A 24,102-nucleotide genomic window follows, 5' to 3' on the forward strand; every position below is an offset into this window, starting at 1 on the left:
TCCATGCTCACCTGTTTAGATCAATTACCCCCCCCCCCCCCCAGCCCAAATTCAGATCCCAGATTGAGATAAAAATAAAAAATCTATGACCAATCATAAACTATAATTTTCTGAAAAATGTCCAAGGTTGTGTATTTGTTACAAATTCGTACCAGTAATATCCCCCCCCCTTAGCAACCCCCTTCGTGGGATCCTCTTTTCTCACAGTATGTGACGTGCATTTCTAGGGCGGGGTCATATTGCAGGTCAAATTATTCCACTTGGGTGACCTTTTCCATAAAAAAAATCGTCCCCCCCCAAAAAAAACAACTTAGTTGTCCCCCCCCCCCCCGTCCCCCCAGCGGGCCTGCCTGTCTACCTGACCTGGATGTAGCATTGTTCTGCATGAGAGATAAAAGCTAGGTCGGTCATGTTGTGTTACAGTGTCCCAGCTTGCCTTTCCCTGGGGAAAGGCAAGCTTCTCATTCGGAAGAGGAGGCATGGTAGTGGGGGCAGAGTGAGCGCACAGCAGCAAGGACAGGCGTGTCGGTTAGGCTGCTGCAAGAGCCAGCAGACTGCATCAGCAACGGGAAATTAGCTGCACACAGTTAGCAACGGACAGAAGGAAAAGATGTAATACTGAGATATTAATGACCGAATGGATCCCTCGAGACACCTTCCAGCACCTTGTGGAGTCAGTACCTCATCCTGTAAAAGCTGTGATTATTATTTATTTATTTATTTATTTATTTATTTATTTATTTATTTATTTATTTGGCAGACGCCTTTATCCAAGGCGACTCACAGGTGTTCCAGGGCAGCACAGGGTTACAATGCAAGCTTCATATTTAAATACAGTGTAGTTTACAGTAAATGCAAATAATAATAATACTACTAGAATACAATATGAACTAGGATGCAGCCAGTTAGGATCACAGCAAGTTATATCTACAGTGACATGTTAGCAGTGCAATAGTGCAAGGATAGCGCATCAGCTGAGGATCCAGTAACGTGGTGCTGAGGTCAGGCGAGTGCAGTGCAGAGTAGATCAGAGCTAGCAGTAGTCCTTTCCTAATAAAGTGTCCCGGCAGTGTTGTTTTATTGTGCTTTATTGTGCTTGCGTGGCAGGTTGAAAGCCTTGCCGTTGCACGGGTGTGTGTGTGTGTGTGTGTGGAAAATTGGTTGGCAGGGAGGGGTTTAAATTCCTTCCTGCAAAATCACAGATGTATAAAAAGGGTGCTCACGGGTGTTAGTTGAGGTTTTTGTGATGGAGCAGTGCTGGAACGCGTACACGGCAGCATTCTGCTTTCTCATCTCTTTGCCGACGCTACCCAGCAACACCTTGGCAGGGTGAAAATGAGCGCTAATGGAAACTCGCTGAGCCTGTACAGTACAGCGCTCCACAGGGGTAATTGCTGGTGTCTCAGAGCCTCTGTGTTAAAGCTAAACTGGATCTTCGCTGTGTCAGCTTGCCTTGTGCACACGGTCAGCCTGCCCCTCACCAGCTCTAAAGCACAGTCTATAAACCATCACTGTAAACATGACTGCAAATATACAGGAGATAATACCAACAGAAACTTCTGTGAAGAAGTCTTTCTCAATGTGTAAGTATAGGAGTATACTTAGGCTAATTCTGCATGCAGTACAGTTGGTAAGAGTTAATAAAGAATGACAGATGGGCTGCAGTGAATTATAAGGTTATAATTGCATCGAGGGGTTCTGGTGACACCGTAAACCACGAGAGCAAAGCTTAAATGGTTTATGATGAATTCCCCAGAACTCTGAGATGCGCTCATAACCTAAAGTCATTAATTTCAGTCCCATTTGGGTTTTTTTTGTTTGTTTTTTTATAATATATGGATCCCGCGACTTTCTGGGATTTCTGTCGAAGGCAGTTTTCTTTGCTCAGTTTTTATTTTCTTGGTCTCCGATGAACGATTCTCTGGTTTCCAGTGTGGGGATTTCAAAACGGGAAGTTTTCAGCACTTGAAATAAAAACAGCAGCCAGCAGTTTAAAAGATGTACAGGGAATGAATAGTTAGGAAAATAGTTGGGAAAAGTCACATTGCTTAATTATGACTTTCTGAGGTATCATTGCATATTTCTGACTTTTTTTTTCATGTGGGCTTAGATGCAATTGCAGTACTTTGCATTTATTTAGTTGTATTGTGTTTTATTCTGAGTTAAAATCTGCAGTCTGTTCCCCAGATGGGCGCAGCGTCTTTTGAGACAAAATGTCCACGTTTTTGACAGTTTTGAATCATTCGTCAGATACTTTTCAAAATCAGAAATATTTTTACTGTCAGAACGTCGCCCCTTGATGCAGCGATGCAGAATAGACTCACTTAGCAGCCAGCAGCCTCCAGCAAAAAACAAAACCGAAAAAAAATAAAATCATAAAAGTCCATTCTAGATGGAACTCGGTGGAAAGCAGCTGTTAATCACATAAAAATGATGGATGCTTTAGCTGTTGCAAGTGTAACACAAGCTTTTCTGACCTGAATTTCCATGTGTATAAAGCTGAAGGTGCTAATGTATGCACCCCTAAATGTACATGCACCCCTAAATGTACAATGCTGAAACGAATGGCCTTTAAGAAATTTGAAGTTGTTAGGTATTAAGTAAACGGAATAAAATGTTTTAATTACTCAACACAAAACAATGCGGTCCCTCGGTTTGCCTGCCCCTACCCCACCCCACGTCACCGGACACCGTACCCCAAAAAGGCAAGCCAAGTAGTATGACTACCCCTTACCCTAAATCATTAGACATTAAACCCCACAAAGGTTCTAAGAGTCAAGTGAAGTGACTTCTCCCAATCCTAACCCCACCCCCTAGTCGTCGGACACAGTACCCCTTAAATGGACAAGCCACGTAGAGCGATCTCCCCTAACCCAAACCCCAGGTCACCGGACACAGTACCTCACAAAGGGGCTCAAGCCAAGGGGAGGCCCTTAGCCTATACCAAACCCTCCTCCCTTCCTATAAAATGTACCATAACGTTGTTTGGAGATCAGTGTGCTGGCCTGTGCAAAACAGTAAGGGTACACAAAGAGCCCTACCCCAACCCTAATGAAAACCTAACTCTAACCCTAACCCTAACCCTAAACCTAACGAAAACCTAACCCTAACCCTTTTCTTATACTGACATATATTGAACAAGCAACGATCTTCACAAGGGCATGGGGGCCTGGTGTTCAGACTGCTGACGCCAGTAAAGAAGCAATATGAATATTTGTTGAAGCGTTGGTTGACTCCGTCCTGCGGGATTCCTTCATCCTGATTGATCGTTGCAGGCGCAGCTCGGGGTGTCCGGGGGAGGGGATCTGATTGGCTCTTGGAAGTTGTTCCATTGATCGGTCATTTCTTTGATTAGTTGTCTTGAACTACAGCAATGGCAGGTTGGTGGGGGGTGGGGGGGGGGGGGTAAACTTTTTAACTTCAGCTGACATTTCGGGCTGCGTGCCTGATGTGGTTGAAAAGACCTCTTCCGTTGGAGAGATTCATCCTGCAGAAATCAAAAGGAGACGGGGAGTATGACAGGCATTGTGCAGGAGGATGATTGCTTGCCAGACAAATGCTGTCAGATTGAAGCATTGTATTATTCCTGGCTTGCATAGTTCAATATCTCTTAGCTCTAATAACACAATCAATGCTGTGCCCTGCTCTAGTGCAGAGTATAATCCTGTACCAGCCAACTTTCTGTTGTTCTGCACGGCAGATGCCTGGCATATTGAGTCTGTCTGTCTACCTGTCTGTCTGCCTAGCTATCTGCCTGCGTATCTATCTATGCATGTCTGTCTATCTATCTATCTATCTATCTATCTATCTATCTGTCTATCTCTATCTATCTATCTGTCTTTAAGTCTGTCTGTCTACCTGTCTGTCTGTCTATTTGCCTGCATATCTATCTATGTCTGTCTGTCTGTCTGTCTCTATATATATCTATCTCTCTATAAGTCTCTCTGTCTGTCTGTCTCTATCTATCTATCTATCTATCTATCTATCTATCTATCTATCTATCTATCTATCTGTCTATGTCTCTCTCTATCTGCCTGCATATCTATCTATGTCTGTCTGTCTGTCTGTCTGTCTGTCTGTCTCTATCTATCTGTCTAAGTCTCTGTCTACCTGTCTGTCTGTCTGTCTGCCTGCATATCTGTCTATGTCTGTCTGTCTATCGATCTGTCTATAAGTTTCACTGTCTACCTGTCTGTCTGTCTATCTGCATGCATATCTATCTATCTATGTCTGTCTGTCTGTCTGTCTGTCTGTCTGTCTATCGATCTATCTGTCCGTCTACCTGCTATTTTCCAAGGGCTGTTGTTCAGTGACGTGTTTGACATGCAAAATTTTTTTTTGGGTTATTGTTCTGACGCTGTAATAATTTCCCATGGTATATCTATCGGTTTAATGGGCTGGCTGCAGTCAGGCAGGCAGGCAGCCACCAGGAGAGCTCTCCCCTCACAGCTCTCTGTGCAGTGCAGAGTGAGTGAGGGGTCCAGCACACCTGACCAGTGGATTTCTGCTGAGGTTTATCGCCATAGAAAAAGCGTAGTGGAAGTGAAGTGGAAACATGGTAAAGCATAGGTAAGCATTGTAAAACCCAGAAAGATATGTTAAAGCATATTCATAAACAAACCATGGGAGCCTAACCCTTATGACAGTTGCCCATAGTAAAAGCACAGCAGAGTCTATTAAAGCAGATCTCTAGCATAGAGAGGTATGGTAAAGCATATTATTAAATATGGTAAACTGTGGTAAATGCATAGTAAAAAACGAGGGAAAAGCATGGGGGAAAAACTGCAAAACTACCGTGCAAAAATACTGTGGTTTATTATTTGTTTATTTAGCAGACGCCTTTATCCAAGGCGACTTACAGAGACTCGGGTGTGTGAACTATGCATCAGCTGCAGAGTCACTTACAACTACGTCTCACCCGAAAGACGGAGCACAAGGAGGTTAATTGACTTGCTCAGGGTCACACAATGAGTCAGTGGCTGAGCCGGGATTTGAACTGGGGACCTTCTGGTTACAAGCCCTTTTCTTTAACCACTGAACCACACTGCCTCCTAATAATAATAATAATAATAACTGTGGTAAACTTTTATAAGGGATAGCGCAGAATGGTAAGGTAGACCCACAGGAATCCTGGCTAATGCCTGTCTAAATCTGAACTCTGTCGGTCTCTCTGTTTGTCTGTCTGTGCAGGTGGAGGGAGTGGTGAACACACTGTGCGGATACAAGACCCTTGATAAAGAGGTGAGCTCACACGCTGGGTTTGAAACAGGAAGGGGGAGGCGGGGTTAACCCTTTGTTATATTTCCTCCTGCACGCTGGACAGTCAATGCTGTCGCCTAGGCTGTGAATTTGATTTCTGATGTATTTATTTGTTATTGTATTCTGCGACCCGAATGAAGGAAGTCTCTATGCATTATTTAGTTTTTAGTTTATTCACTTTGTGCCCGCAGGCAGGGCAGGCACAGGTACATCTCAATAGAGCAGCAGTGATACAGAGAGAGACCTAAACAGTCCATACTCAATCAAATCTAACAACGATATGAATTGTAATAACAATCAATCAGATTGAACTCTATGGCAGTTTCATTGCAGGTCCATGAATCATTTGGGCTTAACCAGTAATGCTATTTATAACCTGTTGAGGGTTACTTTTCAATGTAAAAAAAAAATAAAAAATAAAAAAGCAATCCCATTTAACAGAGAAGGACTGAACATTCAGTACATGTAAGTTGAAATGTGCAAATACCCCCTAACTGCAAGTAACATTATTATTATTATTATTATTATTATTATTATTATTATTATTATTTGTTTATTTAGCAGACACCTTTATCCAAGGCGACTTACATAGACTAGAGTGTGCGAACTATGCATCAGCTGCAGTGTCACTTACAACTACGTCTCACCCGAAAGACGGAGCACAAGGAGGTTAAGTGACTTGCTCAGGGTCACACAATGAGTCAGTGGCTGAGGTGGGATTTGAACCGGGGACCTCCTGGTTACAAGCCCCTTTCTTTAACCACTGGACCACACAGCCTGCTATATATCACAAGGGTGGGGGTTGTAAGGAGATTGTGTTCATTGCGTGATGCCTACGTTTACAAGTATCACGTTATACCACAGAGATGGTTAAAAGAGCCATACGGATTAGCAGGGGGGGGTCATGTAGTCCAGGGGTGGCCAAAGCTGCTCATTAAAAAAAAAAAAGATGAAATATGCTGCATTTTGACTCTACTTGCTTCTACCTATGACTACTGACCTGGCCTTGAAAACCCATTTTTAAAACCCATTAAAAACCTTTTAACTTCAAAGGAGCCATATTGTAGAGCTCAGCGACCCTTCTAGGGCACAAGAGCCACTCGCTGGGCAGCCCTGCTCTACTGTATATAATGGTGTAGCTCTGAAGATGTGCTCTACACTGATTGGTTGATATCTTCCCACCCCCTGCCTCCCTCCGTCCCCAGCGTCTGGAGCTTGGTGATGTCATCTACGTGCGTGGCTGCATCCACGCGGTGTACCTGTGGTTCGGGGATAACATCGGCGCCACCATCGGACTGTGCTGTGCCCTGTTCCTGCCGCAGGTAAATACACTTACCGGGACCTATATACACAGTGTGCTACAGAATACTTGTAGAATGAGAAATGGCAGCGATGTATCATTGGTACACAGGGGTGTCCTGACACTCGTGCTTGCTTTTAAGAAGTATTTATCGACAGGCACTAAATAAATCCATTCATTAACGTGTTCAGGACGACTTACAATTGTTAAGATATCACATTATTTTTACATAAAATTACCCATTTATACAGTTGGTTTTTTACTGGAGCAATCTAGGTAAAGTACCTTGCTCAAGGGTACAGCAGCAGTGTCCCCCACCTGGGATTGAACCCACGATCCTCTACCACTACTCCACCCTGCTGCATTAACATTTTGGGAGACTGGCATTTTTGCTGCCGTACCGAGGCATCAGTGCAGGGAGTTAATTGCTATTGGTCAGTGTTCTGTCGTAAAGGCGAGAGAAGGACAGCTTTTCGTTAATGAATGGATTTCTTTAGTGCCTGCTGATACATACTTCTAAAAGTCAATTACTAGTATGCTGTCTAGTTCAGTTTTACAGAATATCTGTAAGTGGGCTGGCCTTTGTCCTCCAGAAGCCGGTAGCTCGCTGGCGTCCGCTCTCGAGTCCCTGGGGGTAGAAGAGGAAGCTGGCTTGGTCGTGGGATCAGAGGACGCCCGCTGAACCGAGTTTCATAAACATGACAGTACATCACACCCACACAATCTAGTTCACTTGCACGAGATACTGAAAGAGCTGCAATTTAAGATCACTGCGCTAACAATATAAGACCCACAGGGCCTGATTCAGCAATTTGCCACATTTATCTCAGCAGGAATGGCTCTAAAGTGAATAAAATAAAAAATATGGACTTGCAAGCCTCATAATTCAACGTCTGACTTGTTTATTTCTGGTTTGGGAACTTTATTGCGTTGCTTTCTGAAAATAAACATGGTGCTGATGATTCGCAGTAAACAGCTTTTTCAAGGTCTTTGCGCTAAAGTTTAATTTGCATTACTATTGAGGGGCGTTACAAGCTAAAAAATTGGTAAGAAAGACAACAGCGCTGTGGAGGCTGGCTGTTCTACTTCCTCATTGTTCAGCACTGAGCAGCCAGTTGTCTGGAGAACTTTTGTGGACTTTCAACGCTATCATTCACTTTGCACACCAATAAAACAGCCTCAGTAAGTGCCCTGAGACTGTAACTCCACACGGGACTCATTTTTACATCTCCTGTATTATTACGCAGACAGCTGGCCAGGTTTAATCAGCCTGTGCCAAGCTTGTGTTATCCCTGGCCAGTAGCCACGCTCAATCTCGCAGGCTGCCAGAGCTAATTACCATGCTGCTCTGCTGGCGGTTATGGATATGAAATATTATCGTGCATTCATTCATTTATTCTTGTTTAGATGCACTTTGTATAATTTTCCGTTTCGCACTGTGCCGACTTTTTAAAATGTAAAATGTGATGCAGTCAGGGGGCGCAGTCTCGAGTCCTGGCTGTGCAAAGCTGTCGGTCTTTGCTGGGCATTCCACAAGAAGCGTTGGCTCTGGCGATCATGCAGGTTGGGGAGGTAAAGCCGACAGGGGCTGATTCACCTTTCCACAATACAGTGACCCCTGCTGGCCAGGTGCCGGGTGAGCTCAAAGGGGACACCTGCAGGGCTGGCCTTCATCCTCCTGCAGAGCTGGGTGTAAAGTGGCGGTTGGCTTGGGGATCGGAGGACGTCCGTGTGACATTCAGTTCTTTGTCTCCTGCAGGGAGTTGCTGTGGAGAAGGATCGTAAATCCGATTAGGGATGGTAAATTCTGACGGCACGATAACCTTCCAAAAAATATACCCCAGTTATCATCGTGCTGCTGTGTAATGTGTTTTTATTATACAGCTGTTAAAACTAGTATAAAAGGCGCTTTTAACATTTTTTGAAGTAGCTATTTAAAGAAATACACAGAAGTCCAAACTTTATGTAACTTTTTAAATGGCTTTACATAGCTGGATGTCTTGTATACCCCTCATTTAATATGTTCAGCATGCTTTCCAATTCTCGCTACAACTACACTATACAATGAGCTGCCTGTACAAAACAATTGGTTTTTAATAAGCTTCCATTACCGTTTTGATCGTTACGATTCTGATCAGGGCTGCTCTCTTGCTGCTCTGCCTGATTGAGTCTTATCTCCCTCCCTGAGTTACAGACTCTCCTAATTGCCAGTGAGTCCTGGAGGAGAGCGTGCCTTGGTTAGCTAGACAGGGCTACAGGCCTTTACTGGATGCGCCACTCGGGAGCCACAGCAATCCTTTATTTTAATGGTCTCTGCTGTTTCTCTTGAGAAATATACCATCTTAAAATGGTCATCACACCGCACAGCACTCCCCCCCCCCCCCCAGTCCTTCCCCACTTCTCCTGTCTTCCCTGACTTCAACCCGCTCCCCCTCCGTCCTCCCCCACTTCCCTCACGCTTCCCTGAGTCTCATCAGCCTTGGCTGTCCACTCATCAGTGTGTTGGTGTTTGGAGACATTGACTTGCATTGAAGAGCCACCTGTTCTTCAGTAGATAGCCTTGTTACTGTGGGGCAGCTGATTCTCATTCACAGTGTGAGAGGAGCGGGGGCGGCAATTCACTGGATCAAACGCTGCAGATGGTGTCCCACAATCCCTTTCACACTCAGATAGAACTCCTTGCCATCTGTCTTCTGCAGTCTGCCATACTTTTAAAAAATCAAATCAAATGTTAATTATATAGCGCCTTTCATGCAATCTCAAAGCGCTGTACAATACAAAGCAGAGAAAATCACAGTGCAAGCCATTTGGGATCCCAAGCAGCATCACACACACACACAAAACGGCCAACAATTGTAGACCATTCAATCAAACACAGTCTAATAAAAGATGCATGCTGAAAACCACAATTAAAAAAAAAAATAAAAAAATGCATTTGTATCAATAAAATAATAAAAAGAGTTTTAAAGAAAAATTGAATCAAATTCGAATTTTAAAAAACGTGGTGCACGCACACACCGTACCGAGGGTCCTGGCAATCGCAGAACAATCGCACACAACCTGAAAAGGTCAATATATTTATACAAAATTGATTTTTTTTTTTTTTTTTTTAATAGCCAAGTGCAATCCGAAACTTCTACAGGGGGTGGGCAGTGTCCCTTGTAAAAGTTTAACGCGTTCATTTTGCAGTTTTGCCCCTGTGCTTTTCACATGGTTTACCCTGGTTTGCCAAGTTTATTATTATTATTTTATTATTATTTATTTCTTAGCAGATGCCCTAACCCAGGGCGACTTACAATTGTTACAAGATATCACATTATTTTTACATACAATTACATTATTTTTTACACATTATTTTACATAGTTACCCATTTATACAGTTGTTTTTTTACTGGAGCAATCTAGGTAAAGTACCTTGCTCAAGGGTACAGCAGCAGTGTCCCCCCCACCTGGGATTGAACCCACGACCCTCCGGTCAAGAGTCCAGAGCCCTAACCACTACTCAACACTCCTGCCACACCTCGCTATTCTTTACAATGCTTCCCTATGCTTAACAAGCTTTCACTGTGCTTTATTACACTTTGCTGTGCTTTTACTACAGGAAACATTTATAAGGGTTAGTTTTTCTTTCTTTCTTTCTTTCACACCTGATAGCTCCCTGTTTTTTTGTCTCTCCCTATGGAAGCTGAATATTGGTTCGCTGCATGGTTTATTACATAGTCTCTGTTTCTTTTATTTTTTATCACTATTAATATTGTTTTTTCACACGCCATTAAGCACAGCAGTCTCTGCAATAGAAACTCCCTGTCTAAGTAGCTGCTTCACTGCCCTGCAGAGTCCTATAAAAGAGCCATTTGCTGCTGCTGCTGCTGCTGCACACGTGGCATGGCTGACGTTTATTTGCAGCACAGAATTGAGTGTTTGAGGGCCTTCAGTGTCATTATAGCGGGGTATTGGGAGGTCTCCTCAATTACTCCCGGGGCACCAGCAGGATTAACAGAGAGTTAAAGAGCGGCATTATTTAGACCCGCCACTGCTTAGATCATTAAAATAGCCCCCGGTGTCCGCACACAGACTCTGGGTCTCTACTGACAGGCAGGTGAAGAACAGAAAGATTTAGAAGCACTCTTGACCGGAGGGTCGTGGGTTCAATCCCAGGGGGGGACACTGCTGCTGTACCCTTGAGCAAGGTACTTTACCTAGATTGCTCCAGTAAAAAACCAACTGTATAAATGGGTAATTGTATGTAAAAATAATGTGATATCTTCTAACAATTGTAAGTCGCCCTGGATAAGGGCGTCTGCTAAGAAATAAATAATAAAATAATAATAATCTCCGAGGCTGGGTGCGACCCGGCGACCCGACGCACTGCAAGTGAGCATCTTAACCGCTGTGCAAAAGAGCCGGGCTCGTCTGCGTTTGAGCTTTCATCTCACCAACAGGGGGCAGAGTCCGTAACGGCAGTGCATCACATGCCACTGCCTGTTGCATAAGGAGCTGCCCCCCTACTCTCCTGCTCCCTGCCGCGCGCCCCATGGGTCCTCGTTAGCTCTGTAGACAGGTCCGCAGTGCAAGTGGTGCCAGCCTGGGCACTCAATCGCAGCAAGATTACCTGATTAGGGGCGGCTGTCTCAGCAGCATGGCATTCTCCACACAGAGAGTTACTGTCATCTGGAAGTCAGTTCTCATTGCAGTGCCAAAGACTGGCAGGGGGCGATACTAACTTCGAAACAAAGCCATTAACTATTGAGATCACGCTGCAACTGGGAGGGGGGTGGCTGTACTGCAGTCTCTTACAGCGTCTACCGCGTCACATGCTGTGGTAAAAGTGCAGTAAATGCATTGTGGAGTAGGTTTGGGTACAGTAAAGTGTTTTTCGTCTGTATATTATTAAACTTGGTCAGGATGTGCTTTATCTGTCAACAGAACCAGAAGGGCATGTGGAGTTGGTCTGTCTGTCTCTCCGTCTGTAAGTTTTAACATAGAAATGAAACTTGCTCCAGATATTCACGCAAGCTTAATCTTTGTCATCTGTCCATACGTCTTTATAACTGAACATTTTAAACATAATCAAATAACTGCAGCATCAAAATACATTTTCAAATAAAGAAAAATGCAGCGGTTACACTTGGCTCAGTACACATGTGCATCCAGCTGGATGGAAGTCATTGCTATGTACTTGTCTATGTTACTAATTTTGACTTCTTGGCCGGAGATGGATGTCTCTGACAAGCTCCTTGTATTGGTTGTTACTATTTCTTTGATATAAACAGGGCTCATTTTTTTAGAAATGAATACGTTCTTTGAATAGACGTGCTGCACTCTTAATGAGTTTAGCAGGGGAATTATACCTCCTAAAAGCCCCATCACAGCCAGGCCATTGACGTCTGCAGAAGTCAGTTTTTGTTCATGTGTTTTTCATGAATCACCTCTCGTTTTCCACCCAGGGGGGGTGGGGCGGGGCGCTTGTGTCATTTGCCAAATGGAGAAGTCATTCAAAAAGATGACGCTCTCTTTGCAGTGCTGCCGTTTAGTTAAAAAGCAAGCAGCTCCAAATGACATGTTCATTTTTTTTTTTCCCACTGTTCCTTTGCCTTTTCGCTGCGTTTGCAATGATCGTATTGCTTTTTGGTCCTGTGTTAAGTTGCTTTGTCTTTGAGTCCAGTAGCTGCTCTCTGGTTTTAGTCACCTGCCATAGACTCGTGCAATACTCAGTAGAGTGGAAGTGTATTGAACCTCAAGATTTGTCATTTGAGCTTTGCACACACAAAAAAAAAATGCAATCATTTACTACAGAAATTAGTTATTATTTTTTGCAAACTCATGAAACTTATTCAAAACAATAAAAAAACTCAGCGATGTCTAAAAATGTTTTTATTGCTAATATTTAGTCTGGCCACCATTTGGCATCAGCCTGGCATGTTTTTGGCTTTGTGTCTGTATACTTTCTCAAGTCTCTGGTGTAATTTGATTCCCTTTTTCTTTGTTGTATCCACAGACTTACTTTTGTCAAGTCCAATAGACTTCGAAGCAATGGGGTGTTCTAATAAGTGTGCACACTTCTCTAGACTAGATAATCCACAGTGTCCTTTATATTGATGAGCGCCATCTAGTGCACAGCTGGTGTATTGCCAGCAAACTAAAGGAAACTTGTTTCCAAAGTGGCTGATCACTAGATGGCGCTATCTCTTGCTTCTATAAAGACCTTTTGACTGATCTAGCCTGTTTTACAGCCAGCTAGAACTGAAGAGCAGATGCTGAGCTTGAGTGAAAGAACCTTTGCACACATGCGCACACACACACGCACGCTCGCACGCACACATACACACACGCATGCTTGCACGCACACATACACACACACACACACACTCTGACACGCACGCACACACACACACGCAGGCACATGCACACACATGCACACGCACACTGACACATACACACACATATACACACGCACACACACGCACACGCACACACATACATACACACACACATACACACACACAAGCACGCACACAGTATTTTAGTAATTGAAATTCGAAGCACATCAATGCAAGGGGAAAATAAATTTACTTTTTTTATGTAAGTGAATTGAATTTAGCAGACTGCTACCTAGAACTGCTTTTTGAAACGAGTCCCTTGATCTCCTCGATTTTTGACAGCATTCAGATTGATGATGAGTAATAACCCACATTTCTTTCTTTTGTGTCCTGGTGTTAGCAACTCAGTAACAGCCTGACAAGTTCATTTTGGATGCGTTTTATTTCGTCACAAACTTTTTTTGGTTTTGTTCTGTTGCTATTTTAGTTGCGTTTTAGATGTCGAAGCTATGGTTTGTGCTAATGGTTTAATGGGATTGTACCCTGAGCAACGCTCCCATCTGTGAAATTTCACAAATAGCAAACGGTCCTAATTAAATGATGCATTATCTCCGGTCCTTTCGTGCAGATTTTAATGACCCACCTTCCGTTCTAGTGTAAATAAAACTATTCAGACATTTTTAATGTTAATAATTACTTCCCAGCATTTAATCAATTAATTTGTAAGCAATTGGTAGAATGCACAAGATCCACAAGCAGGAAACTCCAGTAATAATGTTAATTGAAGCAATTAGGTAAGAAATACATTTTAACTAATTAGCATGCCTTTTGTAAGCCTTAAAAATGATGGTAAACCTGGAATTAACTACTTAGTGATGCTATAAGGATGAGACCAAACCCTGTTTCAAATCTTAACAATGCTTGCCATTTATTAGTTCCAAATGCCCACATTACATTCTACATGGAACGCTATGGATTAGATACAATACGTGCCGCTAGCATGAACTGGAGAGACAGCCTCAGACTGATACACAGATGGTCCTGATGATCTGGAGGCATTGGGAGCTTCTCTGTCTGTGTTGCCTCTATACCAGCTATTACTGATGATCTGGAGGCATTGGGAGCTTCTCTGTGTGTGTCGCCTCTATACCAGCTATTACTGATGATCTGGAGGCATTGGGAGCTTCTCTGTCTGTGTCGCCTTTATACCAGCTATTACTGATGATCTGGAGGCATTGGGAGCATCTCTGTGTGTGTCGCCTTTATACCAGCTATTACTGATGATCTGGAGGCATTGGGAGCTTCTCTGTGTGTGTCGCCTCTATACCAGCTATTACTGATGATCTGGAGGCATTGGGAGCTTCTCTGTCTGTGTCGCCTCTATACCAGCTATGTATACTCTATCAGTTCAGAGCGTACGTGACTACAGTGTGTTTCTGTTATCTTACTAATTATAATAGAAATTAGTTATTCAGCGGTTACTCCATGCAGGTGAAACCAACCACTAACTACTCTCTGTTACAAGGCTACTGTGGTTCATTCTTTACCATAGGCCTCCTTTCAAATACATTCTTACACATGCTTTAGCACTCCAATCATTCTAAGACAAAGGCCAAGCGGAATTGCATTAGCAACTCTACTCATGGCAAAGTCACCTCTGGTTACCAACGTATTTTCTTTCATATGATTACCAGTGCATTTTCCCTCTACACTTTAAGTAAAGGTGGATTGACACTGGAAGCGAGCGATGCAAGCGAATAATTGAGAAGTGACTGGAATGTATGGATGCGTCTACACCAGCTGCGAGCGGCCAGTCTGGGTGAAGCGAGCAACTCCGCAGGAATAGAATTCTGTTCTGTTTTCCCCGCCAGTCGCGAGTGACCTAGAGTGAAATGGACCAATCGGAAGCAAAGTCAGTTTCCCAACCCACTCACAAAACCACACCCAGGATCAGCTTCAGTCCTGTTTCCAGGCACAGCCCCAGGGTCAGTCCCAGTGCCTGCCCCAACCCATCCCAGGATAAACTCCACCTGCAACAGTTTTGATGCAGTATGGACTGTGGGAGAGGATGGGCGAGAAGGGGAATTCTGTAAATAGTTTTGTGAACGCCGGGGGTGTATTGTGTTGTATTACTGCAGGCGTGATTGCGTGTGTTTGATCTCTTCCCTCTGTCAGCAGGACCTCTCTCCTGGGTGCGTGGCCACTTCGCTCTCTCTTTGGTGTGTATTGGCTTAGCTTGCTTGTTCTGTAGTCTGAGCTGTGCGAGTGGTGTTGTGAATTGGCCTTGTGTGGGATTGGGTGGGAGAACAGCGAGAGGGATAAGGACAGTTTCTGCTAAAATATTTGCTTTTGTAGACACTAACATCGCTTGCTTCCAGTGTAGATCCACCTTTAGGGTTAAGCGATACCTGGGGAAGAATCGTTTTTTCGACACTCGCCACTTTTGAGTGGTTTTTCCCTCCTAAAGCATTTTCTAATTCAGCTGAAATTCACAACATCATTGCCGAAACATCACTGATACTATAAATATGAGAGATCTCAAGTATTGCAATCAAAGTTTCGACAGCTACTAGACGCGCAGATGCACTTGAACTGCTGAAATCAATCTCTCGGATTGTAAGAAGTGTTATAAAACCATGTAATGAATACCGTGTCGGTTTTCAAAGCGATTTGATATTCAGAGAGGAACACAAGCGATCTAATTAATCCACAGTTCTCTAATCTTTAATTGGACACTCTAAATGTATTTGAAAAAAGGAAAGAAGGAAGGAAGGAGTTGCGAGTAGTTCCTTGCTAGCTGATTGCTGTTGTAATTGTTTGAATGCGTCTCTGAAGGACTCTGTAGTGCTGTGTGAACAGCATGCAGGATTGCTACAGTGACACGGGCGGCCACACTGCTGCCTGGCTGAAAAATGTCCTTGAGAATTAGATAGAAATCTTGAAGGACTTTGCCTCATTAATTGTTTCCAAATAAAACACAAAGGCGAAGGCATACTGATTATTCCATTGAGAATGAACTCCCACTTCTTGTTGCTGTGTTTGCCCCCAGATCAGGTAATTGCCTCTAGGGCAAAGTCATCTTTTTTTTCAATTTGATCTAAACAGATCTAAATATCGCCTCTGTTTTTGGCCCAGAGAAATCGCAAACATCCAACAATGCATGTTAGTCTATTTTAGTTGATTTCTGTATGTAAGAAAAAAAAAAGAGGAAAAAACTCAGGAAGGTTCATATTTTAGTTTAGTGATTTTAACAGCATTAGATATTTTTTTTGTTTTTGTTTTCATTGCACATGTGTGTCATGCACATGTCTACTTTACACTCCTGCACATCAATGCATTGCACTGCACTGCAGAGGCCAGCTTTAGTGTGTCTGCACTGAAGAAAAACTAACCCACATCAACTGCGGGATTAGACTGCGCTTGTAGATCTCTTGATCCGCCCCTCCTGCTCTGCTCTGGACTCGCCTGACCTCAGCACCGCGTTACTGGATCCTCAGCTGATGCACTATCCTTGCACTATTGCACTGCTAACATGTCACTGTAGATATAACTTGCTGTGATCCTAACTGGCTGCATCCTAGTTCATATTGTATTCTAGTAGTATTATTATTTGCACTTACTGTAAACTACACTGTATTTAAATATGAATTTTGCATTGTAACCCTGTGCTGCCCTGGAACACCTGTAACTCACCTTGGATAAAGGCATATGCCAAATAAATAATAATAATAATAATGAGCAAAGCTGCATTGACTAGTGGCAGATTTGAATATCAGATTTGACTCCGGGCTTCATTTTGCTCGAGTGTGAAAGCAGTGTTGTGGAGTTACTGATCCCTCTCTCTCCTCACAGCTCTTCGGTATCATCTTGACCTGTCTGTTCTGGACCAAGCTGAAGGAACTGAGTCTGTACAGGACAGACCAGGTGGATTTCAAAGCCCTGCGGCAGGCTGGGTTCCAGTACAGTGAGCTCGACCTGTCTGGGGCAGGGTGGTGCCTCTGCCTGCCGCGGGACGGAGGGTACTTGCCCGTCCCAGAATCCGAACTTGATCTCTGGTCTCCGGAACCTGAAAACCCGGACGAGCCTCTGATCGAAATCGTGCCGGGCCCCCGAACCTCACCGGACCTCTCCAGAACCGGGTCAAAGCAAAACCTCGGACTGGATGAAGTGGACTTCAGGGTGTAGCGAGCCCAGGGCTCAGTGCTGTGCCTCTACTGCTGTAAGGGAGTGGCTGTTTCTTGGACTCGAGGTTCCTGTAAGCTTGCTTCGAGTCTTCAGTGCAGGTTCAGGTACATTTAAGCCTTAAGCTGAGGGAACATGAAACCACTTTTTCAGGGTTAGGATTAGGGTTAGTGTTCCTAACCAGGAGACCGGGAGACCTAGTTTGAGGTTGCTGTATCAAACCCCAAGTCTCCCTGCCTGGTGTGCCGTGCAGTGGCCTGAAACCTAGTCTCGTGAAAGACAAGTTCCAAGCCATTGGCTTCGTGTTCCCTCAACTTCAGAAATACTGTGAGTATCTTAATACTTGGACATTTTTTTTTTAATTTATTGTCAAAAAGGGACTGATTAGTGCGAATGAGAGATTTTTAGCAGAGCGGATCTTGCTATTCAGGTTTGTTGTTTGTCTAGGGTTGGGTTCACGAACGAGGGACTGAAAAGCGACCTTTCATTTAAATTGACCAACATTCTAGAATTTCCGATTTGCTCCGTTGCGATTGGTTTAGCAGATCCAGTAACTTCAGGTAAGAGATTAGTGCTAATCAGGGTTTGTGAAACCAAACGTTCTAGTGATGTTTTTTTTAATACATGTGTTTGTACTTTTGGGGTTGGGAGGGGGGTAAGAATGGATCTTTTTGGAGAATTTGTTTCGATGTTGCAGCCACTATGTATGCATTTGTTTATGTTGTTAAAATAAGATATTTAATTTCAAAATAATACTGTATTGTTAATATTTTTTGTATGCTAGGACTAGAAGAAAACGATTGATGTAATCATTTTAATGATTAGCAGCACTAATTTGAATCTGTGTTTTTTATTTTTACCTGACCTGTAAATGATAATGTTATTTATATTTTTATAGGTGAATAATTTCAAATATGGTTTTGAAATGTGTAAATATAGGTTTTTTGTCTTATTTTTGAATGGTAAAATACTGTACTGGGCAAAACGAAATACTGCTTCCAAAACTATTTCAATTCTAAGGTACAAAATCCTAAGGACCTGCTCCTGGTAAGTACAGTACACCCTCGCTGTAACGAACCGGTCAGGGTCCAAGCCTTTTGTTAGTTTATATCGAGGGGTTCGTTATAGCGAAAGGACAATCAGAATGAACGATAAACTGTTGGAGTAAGTTAATGAGATTGTGAATACAAGTAGAATTGCATGTACCTGTTTGTTTCATGCATGCAGTATTCTGCCTTTGCTTTATCCTATTCGCTAAAGAATTAAAACGCAGCACAAAAATCCTGAATTGAAGATGAACGTTTATTCAAAATCAGTCTGACACGAATCGTTTCAGAAAGCACCAAATCTCATTCCACAGGAATCCCAAACTGAGCTTTTATTCCTAATCAACTCGACATGAAAAGTTTTTATTTTTTTATTTTTTTTTTCTCTAATCAATTTTGCTTTGCCGCATGGTTGACGAACAAGCCAAAAAAACAGAGTGTCTTTTAACAACCTGTATTCACGACAGAGATATGCCTGCGTTACTCTTTTTTTTTTTTTCAAAACGACCAGTATAGTTTCCAGCTTTGTTGCAACATAAAATGATTTTCGTTTCAGCTTCACAGCTCGCTTTTTACGAAGACAAAAGAGTTGACTTCACTGCGGAGGTGGCATCTAGTGCGTATGGACTGGGATGTTGACAGCGTGTGTTTATATTCTCTTTTTTCGTTTTTTTTATTTGGTCCAGGGTCCAGGTTCGTTATAGCCGAAGGTTCGTTATAATGAAGGGTGTTGTAGCGAAGGTGTACTGTATGTCTACTTGGCTTGGGCCAAGAACATTGTCAAAGCTATGCACCCCAAATCGACCCCCCAAAAACACTAAAAAACCATGCACCACTCACAAGCCCCTAAATGAAATGTGTTGTTTATTTGTGGTTTGCTAATTTTATTGGGAGCGTTTTTTTTTTTTTTTTTTACTGCTGCACGAACTGATTATTCAAGCTCTCCGCAGGTGAGGGTCTCTGGTGTTGATCGGACTGATTTACCCGTTCAGAGTGAATTAAGAAACAGCTGCTTGGGTTTGTGTGGATCGCTGTTCTCCACAGTGTCTTAAGAAAAGCAGCGATCATCTCAAACCCAAGCAGCTGTTTCTTAATTCACTCTGAACGGGGAATCCGCCCCGATCGACACCAGCGACCCTGCCCTGAGGAGAGCTGGATCCGAATCATGGAATGATCGGTTTGTGCATCTCAAGTTGTTTTGGAGTAAGTGTCTTTGAAAATGCAGCCCTTAGTTTTGCTCTAAATCCACACCGCTTCCACTAGCTGTTGAATCCACACTCTGGTCTGCACAGTTTTAACTTGTGTGTTTCTGAAAGAGGCTGTTTGTGTGAATTAAATAGGGTTTGATGTTCGGAAAGCAGACCTCAGGCCCTCCCGGTACTTGAAAAGCTGTGCTGTGCCGCAGGGTGTCTTGTGTGGTATTGCAGGCTCCCTGCATTCACTGCTCAAAACCCTCATTGCATTTCACACAAAAAATAAACTGAACTGAAATCGGGCTTTGCGTCTCTTTGTTTTGTTGTTGGGTATTATTTTACTGTTGCAGCCAGCCCTTAGAAAAGTTTGCCAGGATATTTGTGGACTTTTACAATGCTTTCCACATGGTTATACAATGCATTTACCATAGTTTCCCATGCTTTCACTGTGCTTTATTACACTTTGCTGTGCTTTTACCATCAGGAACTTTTTATAAAGGTGTGTTTTTTAATATGCTTTGCTGTACCTCTCTGTGCTTTATTACACTGTGCTGTGCTTTTATTTTGGGGAAACTTTTATAAGGGAGGTGAAACCACAAGGCTACCGTTCCCCAATGTGTCATGCATGAAATATTGAATTTTCCCGGGCAACGTCGGCTACTTCAGCTATATATATACACAGTATGTAGTATGCTGACCTGTATGGTAAGGCAAAAGTGTGTGTTGTGCATGGTAGAATTTGCTACAAAATGGGCTGCTTTTTTCATTTTAAATATGTTCAAAATATCAGATATCAGTCCGGAGTTCAGGGCGAGTCGTGCCCAGGTGTGTGGGGGTGCTGTCGTGTGTCTTGCAGCGCTGGACCGCAGGGTTTGCTGGTGGTATTGCTCTGACAGGTAAACAGCTTCGTTGTCCTGTACGCAGTAAGGTTCCTGTGTGTGTTAGCTAGCGCTCCAGTGTGAGCTAGGCTTCTGTTCGGTTTTTGTTTGGTTTAATTTGTGTATATAAACAGTCTATTCCCAAATATGCCATGGAATTTAAAATCTTAAAACACATTCATGAAGAATGTAGATCCACTCCGTCAATCACTAGACATATCGATTCAGTGTACTTGTTTAACCAGGATAGGACCCTTGAGATATATAAAGACTGCTCTTCCAAATCGTTCCAGCTGGCAATGAGAGCGCGAGGCTGGCGTGTTTCAAATCAACACTGTGGATTACAGCTGTATGATCATTGACGTGTTTCAATCACAGCACGTCTGGAGCGGCTGTGTAACACCCCGTGTCTCCCCTGCCGATTCTGCAATCGACAATAAACCCATCACTCAGGGTAGCCTGCCTAAAAAAGCAGTTTGTTTGAATCCCCCCCATCACAAACAAAGAAGAATTGCTACTGCAAATCCATAGGCAGCCTGGAGGTACCTATATTATATATATACACCTGCCATATCACTGTCAATAGACGCAAAATCTGTTCTGCCCCAACCGGCACACTGTCATGTCTGCTTGCTGTCTTGCTCATTGTGACTGAAACTGCTGTGTAACGGGGAGATGCAGCTTTTTTATACTGCAGGGGAAAACAGATGAATCTGTTACGTGAGGGGCAGCCAGTTTGCACACAATTGTGTGCTACATGTGTCATGTATTTTAAAACTTTTTTGGTTTTTTGTTTGTAACACTGTAGCAGGAGATGGGACATGACGACCAGTGGCAACGTTTAGGAGCACGTAAGTGTCGCCGGTATAGTTTTATATGACAAGGACTTCACTGTCAGTTTAACCCACAGGCTACTCCCATGACAGTGAGAGATGCTCCTGTTGCAATCGTGCTGTTTTACTGTGTGGGTTTTTTGTGGCCCTTTGGCGACATCTAGTGGGCGCTTTGAAAATTGCAGGCGCTAGTTTTACTGGCTGGCCGGTGTTACGATTTACAGAAACGCAACACGTTTGCTTTGGTCTCGCCTCAGACATCATTTCAGCCCTCAGTCCTCAATTCTACAATAATAACACTTTAAATCAAGGAGAAAATGCGAGGCAGCTAATGTTTGGACCATTTCATCAAAAACAAAATACGCTATGTACATGCTCATATAAATTTAATCTGTCACACAATATACCATTCTGCCTCTATGTCCCGGTGCAATGCATAGCACTAGAGAATTAACAACAATTAACTTATTTCTTGGCTTTTAACTGTATGTTTCTATCGTTCTTAATTAATTTCTTGTTTGCTTCAATTTATTATTATTATTATTATTATTATTATTATTATTATTATTATTATTATTATTATTTACTGTGATTTTGTAATGTTCACTTCTTGATACGGCGCACTTTTGTTTTCACCGATAAAGCGCTTTGAGATATTGTGGTAGAAAATGCGTTGTTATAAATAAACTTAATTGAATTGAGTTGAACTAATATCTCCACCGGCCGCTAGGTGTCACCATTTGACAAATATTTGAAAACGTGCCGTTCGAGTTTTAACCAAGGAAGTTCACCATTGAAACAAAAAAGCTGTCCTTACAAAGGTACCACCAAATGCGCCTGTCAGGACACTGCACTCTGATTGGTTATCATATTATTGTTAATAAAACCATGAATAACCCTCTTCCAACACCGAACCCCTAAACCTAAGGTCAGGTACCAATAAAAACACACACGCCAGGCAGCGCATGTTAGTCTCGTTACTTTATCCCTGTGTATATGAAACAAGAAATTGAGTTTTGTTAATCCTGTGTTTTAAAGGACGGCAGTATTTGGAGAATATGTTTGAGTGCTTCACAGAGACCACAGGGATGGAAATAAGACTCCTATTGCAAAGCAGTTTCACCCATTCCAGGTTTTATTAAGAGCTTGGTTAGCCCCAGTGTGTATCGGTAACAAGCCCAGGTGTGTCTGATTTAAACTCCTAGCGAAACCAGGAACGGATCAAACTGCTGTGGAACGGGAGTCTTATTCCCATCTCTGCATCGTAAAGATGAAACAAACCTGTTACATTTTGATAAATAATTAAATGAGAAATCTCTCGTGCTAGCTAGCTACTAGAGATGTCGCAATGCGGTTTGGATCACGATACCTATCATGATGTGCAGGTTGTCACAATACGATATCTATTGCAATACATGCTGTGGTCTCTGTTTGTCAGAAATGAAGAGCGATGGAGAATACAAGCAATAGGATATTAATAGTAGCAGTGTTTCCTATTGGATGAATAGAGGATTTATAAAAGAGACTTTAAACTTTTGCATATCATTTTCTGTTTCAGCCACAGTGACTTTTTATTATATATGGCACCCCTATGGCCAGGGATGGACATTAGACTCCTAGTGCATAACAGTTTGATCCATTCCTGGTTCCAATATGAGAAATACTGGACCAAATCCGAACTTAATAAATTTAATAGAATTCTTCACGTAGGAATTCGCTTGACGATGCGTGGGGTGTTTTAAAAAAAAAAAAAAAACCCAAGAGATAATGTACTGAATACTGTCAAGAATTTCTAATTCTTTACCAGTTTAATACTATAGTCTTAACAACAGATTAATATTGCGCGTCTCTTACAGTAATATTGCACCCTGATGTTTCTAACTTGTCCTCTGTTTATGGTCCTGGTGTTTAGTGTCCCGGTAGGCATATTAAATTCCCGGGACGCCTTCCTCAAAACCGGGACAATCCAGGGAAAACAGGGACAGGTGGCGACCCTACCCTGCACCCCAATGACAATGTTCTGGCAGGTGTTTCTAATTTATTGTCCGGGGCATGCATACAGCTAGGGCCAAAAGTTTTGAGTCACCGGCAATTTTATGATTGAGTCGTTATTTAAAAAAAAAATAATAATAATAATTATGAACTTAATTTAGATGTTTTATTTGACATCATGTAATCAAACAAACTACAAAATGATGTCTCTAAAGTATATACCGGAAGCCATAATAGTAGTACAGTAGTATTTCATGTCAGATGTTTTCAATTTATGTCAGGTATATGTGGGGAAAACTACAACGTGGTGTGTAATTCAATATGTTAACGTAACTGTTTTCAGCAGGTTTCATTCCACTTTCATGACGCAAAACCTGGTCCTGGAGAGTCCCTATCCAGCTGATAATTGGTTCAGTTAAGTAACTGAGAGATTGGTTGAAACGAAAACCAGCAGCCACAGTAGCTCTCCGGGACCAGGGTGGAGACCCCTGCTATATTATTATTATTATTATTTGTTTATTTAGCAGACGCCTTTATCCAAGGCGACTTTCAGAGACTAGGGTGTGTGAACTATGCATCACCTGCAGAGTCACTTACAACTACGTCTCACCCGAAAGACGGAGCACAAGGAGGTGAAGTGACTTGCTCAGGGTCACACAATGAGTCAGTGGCTGAGGTGGGATTTGAACCGGGGACCTCCTGATTACAAGCCAGTTTCTTTAACCACTGGACCACACAGCCTCCTATATATAGCAGGTTTCATTCGACTTTATGAAGCAAAATTAGTCAGTTCTATAGGATGATGCAAAACTGATGCAAAGATCTTAATTATCTTCATACAGTGTTTTTTTTTTTTTTAATTATGTCTCAGTTCTAGGTGATGCAAAACCTTTGGTCAGAGCTATATATTTTCTTATGAGATTTCCCTCAAGGAAAACTAAACGCTATGTTAAACCACAGTAAAAGCACTGGTAAATGCGAGAGAGATTTTGTAACTTACAAAACGTCAATCCTTTTGACAGCAAGAAACCTGGTGTCACCCTACTTCGGCTCGGCTGGCTCACAGTATGAGAGGACAGAATTGGAGACGCGCAAATTC

General features: G+C 42.6%; 1 protein-coding gene across 2 annotated transcripts in view; it reads left to right on the top strand.

The window, feature by feature from the left end:
- The window catches only part of LOC117397874 (tetraspanin-15), a 68,250-nt gene extending 48,433 nt beyond the window's left edge, over positions 1-19,817 (top strand). The window contains exons 6-8 of one of the 2 annotated variants that reach the window (XM_059013705.1): positions 5,191-5,241; positions 6,465-6,581; positions 16,732-19,817. In XM_059013705.1, the coding sequence (XP_058869688.1) occupies positions 5,191-5,241; positions 6,465-6,581; positions 16,732-17,064 (501 nt within the window). In that variant the 3' untranslated portion in view covers positions 17,065-19,817. Of the gene's footprint in view, positions 1-5,190; positions 5,242-6,464; positions 6,582-7,152; positions 7,322-16,731 lie in introns of those variants that run through there. The other variant, XM_059013706.1, reaches the window with a different exon arrangement.
- The last annotated feature ends 4,285 nt before the right edge of the window (positions 19,818-24,102 follow it).

The sequence above is a fragment of the Acipenser ruthenus genome, chromosome 46 (assembly GCF_902713425.1).
Source record: "Acipenser ruthenus chromosome 46, fAciRut3.2 maternal haplotype, whole genome shotgun sequence".
NCBI classification, from domain to species: Eukaryota; Metazoa; Chordata; class Actinopteri; order Acipenseriformes; family Acipenseridae; genus Acipenser; species Acipenser ruthenus.